At 52.9% G+C, this 10,000-nt stretch overlaps 2 protein-coding genes across 3 annotated transcripts in view; both read left to right on the plus strand.

Moving 5' to 3' along the window:
- The first annotated feature begins 80 nt into the window (after positions 1-80).
- Positions 81-4,520, plus strand: LOC114431366 (phosphatidylcholine:ceramide cholinephosphotransferase 2-like). Of its 2 annotated transcripts, XM_028398987.1 has the most exons (7): positions 81-653; positions 1,833-2,516; positions 3,342-3,459; positions 3,582-3,639; positions 3,726-3,821; positions 3,931-4,097; positions 4,174-4,347. In XM_028398987.1, exons 2-7 carry the CDS (start codon positions 2,005-2,007, stop codon positions 4,345-4,347), a joined length of 1,125 nt encoding a protein of 374 aa, XP_028254788.1. In that variant the 5' UTR covers positions 81-653; positions 1,833-2,004. The 2 variants fall into 2 exon arrangements, with proteins under 2 accessions (XP_028254788.1, XP_028254789.1); XM_028398988.1 differs by lacking the exon at positions 81-653 and having other exon boundaries at positions 2,005-2,516; positions 4,174-4,520.
- A 4,369-nt stretch (positions 4,521-8,889) lies between these two features.
- Positions 8,890-10,000, plus strand: part of LOC114431348 (uncharacterized) — a 10,146-nt gene continuing 9,035 nt past the window's right edge. The window contains exon 1 of the mRNA XM_028398956.1: positions 8,890-9,079. Coding sequence (XP_028254757.1) covers positions 8,890-9,079 — 190 coding nt within the window. The remainder of the gene's footprint in view (positions 9,080-10,000) is intronic.

The raw sequence follows: 10,000 nt of genomic DNA on the forward strand, positions 1-10,000 counted from the left end.
TTTATGGTCGTAACTTCAGATAACAGCGGTAAACAGTGACCCCTGTGGCCGGTCAGTGAACTGCAGTCCTGTTGCCACATCAGTTAGCAGCCAGAACTGTCTGATTGATCCGAACTGTCAGGGATCAGGATGATACAGGAAGTTACAGCTAGCAGGCTAACGATGGCCGCCTCACCGGGTTAACATAAAGAAGCAGCAGGAGCAGAAGCACACTGGGAGCATGAAGAGTTAGCTAACAGAATGATGAACAGCTGACACGTGCACGTGGTTAGACTTCATAACGTGGTTAGACTTCATAACGTGGTTAGACTTCATAACGTGGTTAGACTTCATAACGTGGTTAGACTTCATAACGTGGTTAGACTTCATAACGTGGTTAGACTTCATAACGTGGTTAGACTTCATAACGTGGTTAGACTTCATAACGTGGTTAGACTTCATAACGTGGTTAGACTTCATAACGTTAGCTTAGACAGGTTGAGCGGTGTGTTAGCAGGTCCTCAGGACACATGCTGCTGTTTTCTATAAGCGGAGGACATGTTTGTAGTTTTTCATAGTTTGGCCTGTTTTTTGTGGCTGACAGGCCGAGGGTGATGAAGACTATGCTGAGGGTGATGAAGACTATGCTGAGGGTGATGAAGACTATGCTGAGGGTGATGAAGACCGCCCTGCTCCGTCACACAGTGACAGGCTTGTTTGGAGCTCTTCCTCGTGGTCTTGTGTTGATGAGTCAGCTGTAATTGGGGCAGATTGAGTCCTCGTGGCACTAACCTGATTACACTTCATCTGTGTGGCTGCACAAACAGGAAGTGACCTCAGAGAGCTTCACTCTGCATGAGTGCAAGAGTGTTGGTCATGTGACTGCTGCTGACATGTGCGTCCATCATGGCCGAGGCTGAGGAGTGTTTGTTGTTATAGAAGCTTTAGGGGCGAGCTCAGTCATCCTGCTGGACGTGTTCAGCCTGTTGTCTGCGTTTAACTGCTCCACAGAGACACACACAAAGACAGACACACACACAAAGACACACACACACACAAAGACACACACACAAAGACAGACACACACACACACACACACAGAGAGAGACACACACACACACACAGAGACACACACACACACACACAGACACAGAGACACACACACACACACAGACTTCAGTGTGAAGCACTGGGGCAGCGGGGACAGAAGGCATTTAACAGGAGACGGAGACATGAGTCCACTTTAACCCTGTCAGCCTGTGCTCAGTAACTCCCTGCTGCCCGTGTCATGTGTGTGTGACATGAGCAGGATGTTTGTGCGGGTGTGTCGGCTTTCTCTCTACCTGAAGGCACATGTTTAAGTGTCTGTGTGTGTCTGTGTGTGTGTGTGTCTGTGTGTGTGTGTGTGTGTCTGTGTTATGTGTCTCTGTGTGTGTGTGTGAGTGTGTGTGTGTGTCTGTCTGTGTGTGTGTCTGTCTGTGTGTGTGTGTCTGTGTGTGTGTGTGTCTGTGTGTGTCTGTGTGTGTGTGTCTGTGTGTGTGTGTGTCTGTGTGTGTCTGTGTGTGTGTGTCTGTGTGTGTGTGTGTGTCTGTCTGTGTGTCTGTGTGTGTTTCAGAACAGGTTTACTCAGTCAGTGTTTACTTTAGCACGCTCTGTGCTCCTGTGTGTTCAGGTATTGATCGATCACCTGACTGCTCATCAGTCAAACACCAGGAGGATCAATAACTACATTCTATCACACACCAGAAGCTCCGCCCTCCTCAGCAGGGAGCAGGCAGCCACGGTGGCCTGTCATGTGATCAGCAGTCACATGACCAACACTCAGTGACAACTTTGTGTGTTTGCTGTTTCAGGTTGAGTCCGGTGCATCCTCTGTGGCCCGCCAGCTTGGACTGCTGCTATTGATCAGTCATTGATCAGTCATTGATCAGACTTGGCTGTAGACACTTATCGGACCTGATCAGTGCTGTGATTGGTTGATGAACCTTCTGATCGTTTTGTTGTCTGTTGAGTTTAAACCCATCGATGGCGGCGTCAGAACTGATCCATGACAGCGATGATGTTCGGCTTCAAGTGGAAGCCAGCGTGACCACGCCCACTGCGCCTCTGCACCCTCCAAGGGTCGCCAACGGCGACCTGAGGTCGACGGTCACAGGCAGCGTGGATGGGAAGCAGGAGCGCGGCAGACTGGGCAGCCTGCTGCAGCAGAACCAGCTGATCCACTCGCTGAGCAGCGGGCTGCGCCGCCACTGCCACTACGTCAAGATCCCCGTGCAGGAGGAGCACGCCGTCCAGCTGCCCACGGAGTGGTGGAAGACGGGCGTGGCCTTCCTCTACGCCGCCTTCAACCTCGTTTTCACCACCGTTGTCATCACGATCGTCCACGAGAGGGTCCCGGACAAGTCGGTGAGCCCGCCGCTGCCCGACAAGTTCTTCGACTATGTGGACAGAGTGCCGTGGGCCTTCACCGTCACCGAGAGCAACGGGCTGATCCTGGTCGGGCTCTGGCTCCTCCAGTGGATCTGCCTCAAACACAGGTAGGACCGGCGGTTACTCAGCCGTCTGTGGTGTCTGTGTGTGTCTGTGTGTGTCTGTGGTTACATGTGTGTCTGTGTGTGTCTGTGTGTGTCTGTGGTCACATGTGTGTCTGTGTGTGTCTGTGTGTGTCTGTGGTCACATGTGTGGTTACATGTGTGTCTGTGTGTGTGTCTGTGGTTACATGTGTGGTTACATGTGTGTCTGTATGTGTGTCTGTGGTTACATGTGTGTCTGTGGTTACGTGTGTGTCTGTGTGTGTCTGTGGTCACGTGTGTCTGTGGTCACATGTGTGTCTGTGTGTGTCTGTGGTCACATGTGTGGTTACATGTGTGTCTGTGTGTGTGTCTGTGGTTACATGTGAGTCTGTGTGTGTGTGTGTCTGTGGATGCGTGTGTGTCTGTGGTTGTGTGTGTGTCTGTGGTTACGTGTGTGTGTGTGTGTGTCTGCGGTCACGTGTTTGTGTCTGTGTGTGTGTGGTTACGTGTGTGTCTGTGTGTGTCTGTGGTTACATGTGTGTCTGTGTGTGTCTGTGGTTACATGTGTGTCTGTGTTCGTCTGTGACGTGTGTGTCTGTGGTCACATGTGTGTCTGTGTGTGTGTGTCTGAGGTTACATGTGTGTCTGTGTGTGTCTGTGACGTGTGTGTCTGTGGTCACATGTGTGTCTGTGTGTGTCTGTGGTCACATGTGTGTCTGTGTGTGTCTGTGAAGTGTGTGTCTGTGGTCACATGTGTGTCTGTGTGTGTCTGTGGTCACATGTGTGTCTGTGTGTGTCTGTGAAGTGTATGTCTGTGGTCACATGTGTGTCTGTGTGTGTCTCCTGCAGATCCATCATCGGCCGCCGCTGTTTCTTCCTGATCGGGACTCTGTACATGTATCGCTGCGTCACCATGTACATCACCACCCTGCCTGTACCCGGGAAACACATGGTCTGTGCACCGAAGGTACGGACACACACACACACACACACACACACACACACACACACACACACACTCACATGTAACCACACACACACACACACACATGTAACCACACACAGTTTACCTCCTGTGTGTGTGTGCAGCTCTACAACGACTCCACAGGGAAGATCTGGAGGATTCTGCGTCTGATCTCAGGAGGAGGTACCACAAGCCGAGCTCTCTGATTGGCTGCCAGCCGTCCTAGTTGTGTTGATTGATGACAGGTCATGTGACATGTTTGTGTTCAGGTCTGTCGCTGACCGGCTCACACCTGATGTGTGGAGACTTCCTGTACAGCGGACACACTGTGATGTTAACCCTGTCCTACCTGTTCATCAAGGAGTGTAAGTCCTCACTCACACACACACTGGCTCATGATGACATCACACTGGTTGATGACATCACAGACTGGTTGATGGTGAGCAGACAGTGACGCTGTGCTCCGTGTCCCAGACTCCCCGCCCTGGATGTGGTGGTACCGCTGGTTCTGCTGGGCGCTCAGCGCCTCCGGAGTCGTCTGCATCCTCTTTGCTCACGAGCACTACAGCATCGACGTGGTGGTCGGATACGTGGTCACCACCCGGACCTTCTGGTGGTACCACACCATGGCCAACACGCACGTAGGTGGAGCAGGCAGACCTAGCACCACGGAGCATGGCGTGTCCTCCGCTCATCCTCTGTTCATTTTTTACCCAGGCGCTGCGTCAGGCTCCCAACAACTTCCTGTCCAGGACGTGGTGGAACCCCATCTTCAACTTCCTGGAGAGGAACGTGCGGACCACGGTCCCTGTGGCCTTCACGTGGCCGGTGGCCCTCCCCTCCGCCTGCAGACAGAGGTACAGGATAGTGGAGGGGGGCAGGGACGAGTGAGGACAGCGTGGACCCGCCTCCAGAGGATTCATTATTACAGCTCCATCCTGCGGAGGAAGAGGAGGCTGAGGCAGGAGGAAGAGGAGGCTGAGGCAGGAGGAAGAGGAGGCTGAGGCAGGAGGAAGAGGAGGCTGAGGCAGGAGGAAGAGGAGGCTGAGGCAGGAGGAAGAGGAGGCTGAGGCAGGAGGAAGAGGAGGCTGAGGCAGGAGGAGGAGGAGGCTGAGGCAGGAGGAAGAGGAGGCTGAGGCAGGAGGAGGAGGAGGCTGAGGCAGGAGGAAGAGGAGGCTCCACGGACACACCGTCCTACGTTTACAGCATCACCTGGATTTATTGACCAATCATCTGTTGGCCTGACAAACACTGGATTTACTGCTGTTAGCCACATGCTAGCTCCTGATGAGAAACAACTGTACATGTGCTGTTAGCATGAAAAGGCAGCACGCCATCCACCATACAGCACACTGATGCTAAAGCTGTTAGCATCCACCATACAGCACACTGATGCTAAAGCTGTTAGCATTTTCAAACAGTTTGCAAGCTAGCCAGAGTTTCTGACTGCTAGCTGCTTCACATTTCTTTGAGCTAGCTTGAGTGAGTTGTGTCAGTATTTGTTGTTAGCTTCAGGCTAGCTCATTATACTGGACAGTGTTGATGAGTAAGCTAAACAAAGCTAACACAATGCTATTTAACATGTGTTACTGTTTGTGTTTAAGCCAGAGATCAGACACTAAGCATGAAGCCTTCGGTCTGAGTCAGTTAGCCACGAGCTAACCCTAGATAGATGCTGAGAGGGTTAAGGGTGTGTGATCGTTGTGTACTTGGTGTCTGTGGTCCCTGTGTGACGTGACCTCATCAGACCCTCTGTGTTAAAGTCTGATTAATGTCTCCGGCTGTTGCTTTGATAATAAAGATGTATTTTCTCACTGAGGCGTAGCCACCGTTAGCCACGCTAGCTGCTACAAACCATTCGTACGTGCAGCCTCAGACAGCAGGTGGTTTTTATTGACAGCTTTTCCATTAAACACGTTGTATGTATGACCATCAGCGACATGGAGCGCCCTCTAGCTGACAGCACACACCATAAACAGGAAGTGGACAGGTTAGCATGTTCAACATGAGCAGGAACTGGGTCTACTGGAAGCTGTCCTGCAGACTGAGCTGATCCGACCCAGAGCAGCTCCGGCACCGCCGCTGGTTCTGTGTCCTCCTCTTCCTCTTACCCTGGACAGACAAGAAGGAGCTGAAGCCTTCCCTCAGAGACACAGGGACAGAGACAGAGACACACAGAGACACAGAGACAGACAGAGACACACACAGAGACACACACAGAGACACAGAGACAGACAGACACACACACAGTCACAGAGACAGACACACACACTGTCACAGAGACAGACACACACACAGAGACACACACAGAGACACACACAGAGACACAGAGACAGACAGAGACACACACAGAGACACAGAGACAGACACAGAGACAGACAGAGACACACACAGAGACAGACAGAGACACACACACAGAGACAGACACACACACAGTCACAGAGACAGAGACACACACACAGTCACAGAGACAGACACAGAGACAGGGACACACAGACACACACAGTCACAGAGACAGACACACACACACACAGACAGACAGAGACACACAGACAGACACAGAGACACACAGACAGACACAGAGACACACAGACAGACAGACACACACACAGACAGAGAAACACACACACACAGACAGACACACACACATAGAAACAGACAGAGACACACACACAGACACACACAGAGTCATGGACGTACGTAGTTGTCCCTGGCGGTCCACCCCGGGTACAGCTGCATGTGCAGCAGCCGCTCCTCCTGGGCCAGCTGGTAGTATTTGGACTGTTCAGACTGAGGCAGGGCGTGCCACTGAGAGAGAGAGAGAGACATTCAGCCAATCAGCAGCAGCAGAGTTGGCCACAGTGGCGGGCGTCTTACACGGCGGCCCAGGATGCGGTTGATGGCGGCGCTCTCCCTGGCCCCGCCCTCCTGCAGCACCTGCTGTCTGGTCTCCTTCATGAAGAGCATGAAGGCGTTCAGAGGCTTCTTCACAGGCGGCCTGCTGGGGGCGACACACAGGGACACACAGAGACACTCTGGAACTGTCCCACAACCCTTCACAAGCTCACCTGAAGACGCCGTCTCCATGGTGACAGAGCGCCGTCCCACTGCTGCTGGCCCGCCTGACCGCCGGCGTGCTGATGGGCTGAGTGTAGGGCGGGGAGGGGGGGAGGTGTCTGTCACTGTGGAGGAGGAGGGGAACGAGAGGGTGGACATACGCCTGTGGAGACAGGACGCACACACAGACACACACTCCTCAGACTGTGACTGTAACAGGAAGTGAAACAGCTGCAGTTTGTCCTCCAGCTGTTCGAAGACACACAGTGAGACATCAGCCTGAGGACAGAGGACACTCACACTGACTCTGTTAGAGGGGGAGCATATGGCTGAAAGGGAGGGACACACACAGAGACACACACAGACACACACAGAGAGACACACAGAAACAGAGACACACAGAAACAGAGACACACACACAGAGACACACACAAACAGAGACACACAGACACACAGAAACAGAGACACACACACACAGAGACACACACAGACACACACAGAGAGACACACAGAAACAGAGACACACACAGACACACACACAGAGACACACAAACAGAGACACACACAGACACACACACAGAGACACACAAACAGAGACACACACACACAGAGACACACACACAGAGAGACACACAGAAACAGAGACACACACAGACACACACACAGAGACACACAAACAGAGACACACAGAGACACACAAACAGAGACACACACACACAGAGACACACACAGACACACACAGAGACACACACAAACAGAGACACACAGAAACAGAGAGACACACACAGAGACACACACAAACAGACACACACACACACAGAGACACACACACACAGAGACACACACACACAGAGACACACAAACCTGAACACAGCCTGACTGACAGTGAACATCACAACCAATCAGAACACTCACAGGTGCAGCTGTGGAGGACGTGTTGTTGTGCCCCCCACTGGTCACATCCAGGTACTGCTGCTGAGGACACCGGTCAGAGAGCTGCAGCCGACCTGCAGAGGAACCAGCTGTTACAGACAGAGACACAGAGAGAGACACACACACACACACAGAGACACACAGAGAGAGACAGAGAGAGTGAGAGAGAGAGAGGGGGACACACAGAGAGAGAGACACACAGAGAGAGACACAGAGAGACAGAGAGAGAGACACACAGAGAGAGACACAGAGAGAGACACACACACACAGAGACACAGAGAGAGAGAGACACACACACAGAGACACACACACAGAGAGAGACACACACACACATACAGAGACTCACACACAGACACACACAGACTCACACAGAGACACACACTCACAGACACACACAGAGACACAGACTCACAGACATAAACACTCACACACACAGACACACTCAGACACACACAGACACACAGACAATCACAGACACACAAACTCACACACTCACAGACACACACACAGACACAGTGTGTGTTCCTACCTGTGCAGGTGGGTGCTGCAGCGCCTCCACTCCGCCCGCTCATGCTGGTGGTCAGGGGTCAGTGGTCAGGGGTCAGGGGTCAGTGGTCAGGGGTCAGGGGTCAGGGGTCAGTCCTGCAGCTCATGGTTCATTCAGTCTGATAGTTCCAGCTGCACGCTCCGTCCTCACAGAGTCCAGTTAGAGGAGCAGATCCTCCCGTCTGACTGGGCAGAGGAACCACAGCCATGATGGTTATAAACCCCCGCCTCCACCCGCCTCTCTCCGTCACCTCCTGCCTCGGGCTCTTCCTCTGTGATAAACACAGAACCACAGCATTAGCTTAGCATCAGTCCTGGAGGCAGCACTGTTTAATGTGTGACGTCACAAACACACCGCCCTGGCTGCTCGGCCCTCTGACCTCTGACCTCTGATCCGCCTCCTGCCTCCAGCCTCGGTGCTGGTGTCGGGGTGAGGGTCCCTGTGGCTCTGTCAGCACGGCTGTCAGAGTGCATACAGCTCAGCCACATGTTCAGGACATGGACTCCTCTGAAGACATGACTCACAGCCTGCAGGGGTTCATTTGATCTGTTTATATGCAGGCTTATTTAAACTTTGTTTCATCTCATCAGTACTCTCAGTCCCAGGCCGTCCTCGGTCCCAGGCTGTCCTCGGTCCCAGGCTGTCCTCGGTCCCAGGCTGTCCTCGGTCCCAGGCCGTCCTCGGTCCCAGGCCGTCCTCGGGCCGCCAGGAACCTCTGTCTCGGACAGTCTGTGCGGTTGCTCGTGTTTCTGTCCGGACAGAATTCGTGTCCGGACACGAATACCGGAAGTGCTCACCAAATTATTCCCCGCGCGCCTGCGGAGCGTCCCGGTGCAGAGATGAGCTGGCTGCACGGTGACAGCGCGGAGCCGGGCGCCCTGGACGGGCTCGGGGACATGACGAAGACCGACATACTGAGAGGGATCATCGCCGAGAAGCTGAGCACCGCCGCCCGGGAGATCCTGGCGGTGGTGGAGAGGACTGTGGCCGACTACGAGCGGGAGGCTTCCGGCTTCAGGCTGGAGATCGAGCGGCAGAGGAGGCACCTGGAGCTGCTGCAGCCCCAGATCAAGGTGGAGAGTCCCGGTGGGTCAGAGGACGGAGCACTGGACACACACAGAGACACACAGGGACACGGACACACAACACAACAAGACAGACACACAACAGACATACACACAAACATAGACAGGGACAGACACACAGACAGGGGCAGACACACAACACAACAAAACAGACACACAAACACAGACAGGAACAGACACACACTGTTTTGTTGTGTCTCTGTTTGTGTGTCCGCGGTATTTTGTGTCTGCCGTGTGTCTGTCTTGTTGTGTTGTGTGTCTGCTGTGTGTCTCTGTGTGTCTGTCTTGTTGTGTTGTGTGTCTGTCTTGTTGTGTTGTGTGTCTCTGTGTGTCTGTCTTGTTGTGTTGTGTGTCTGTCTTGTTGTGTTGTGTGTCTCTGTGTGTCCGCGGTGTTTTGTGTCTGTCGTGTGTCTGTCTTGTTGTGTTGTGTGTCTCTGTGTGTCTGTCTTGTTGTGTTGTGTGCCTGTCTTGTTGTGTTGTGTGTCTCTGTGTGTCTGTCTTGTTGTGTTGTGTGCCTGTCTTGTTGTGTTGTGTGTCTGCTGTGTGTCTCTGTGTGTCTGTCTTGTTGTGTTGTGTGCCTGTCTTGTTGTGTTGTGTGTCTGCTGTGTGTCTCTGTGTGTCTGTCTTGTTGTGTTGTGTGCCTGTCTTGTTGTGTGTCTCTGTGTGCCTGTCTTGTTGTGTTGTGTGTCTGCTGTGTGTCTCTGTGTGTCTGTCTTGTTGTGTTGTGTGCCTGTCTTGTTGTGTTGTGTGTCTGCTGTGTGTCTCTGTGTGTCTGTCTTGTTGTGTTGTGTGCCTGTCTTGTTGTGTGTCTCTGTGTGCCTGTCTTGTTGTGTTGTGTGTCTGCTGTGTGTCTCTGTGTGTCTGTCTTGTTGTGTTGTGTGCCTGTCTTGTTGTGTTGTGTGTCTGCTGTGTGTCTCTGTGT

Source organism: Parambassis ranga, unplaced genomic scaffold (assembly GCF_900634625.1).
Source record: "Parambassis ranga unplaced genomic scaffold, fParRan2.1 scaffold_70_arrow_ctg1, whole genome shotgun sequence".
In the NCBI taxonomy this organism is placed as follows: Eukaryota; Metazoa; Chordata; class Actinopteri; family Ambassidae; genus Parambassis; species Parambassis ranga.

Bases quoted from the DNA above. Each gene is read 5' to 3' on its own strand.
- LOC114431366 (XM_028398987.1), top strand. From the start codon at position 2,005: ATGGCGGCGTCAGAACTGATCCATGACAGCGATGATGTTCGGCTTCAA. The intron at 2,517-3,341 runs GTAGGACCGGCG...TGTCTCCTGCAG, and splicing joins TGGATCTGCCTCAAACACAG to ATCCATCATCGGCCGCCGCT. The intron at 3,460-3,581 runs GTACGGACACAC...GTGTGTGTGCAG, and splicing joins ACATGGTCTGTGCACCGAAG to CTCTACAACGACTCCACAGG.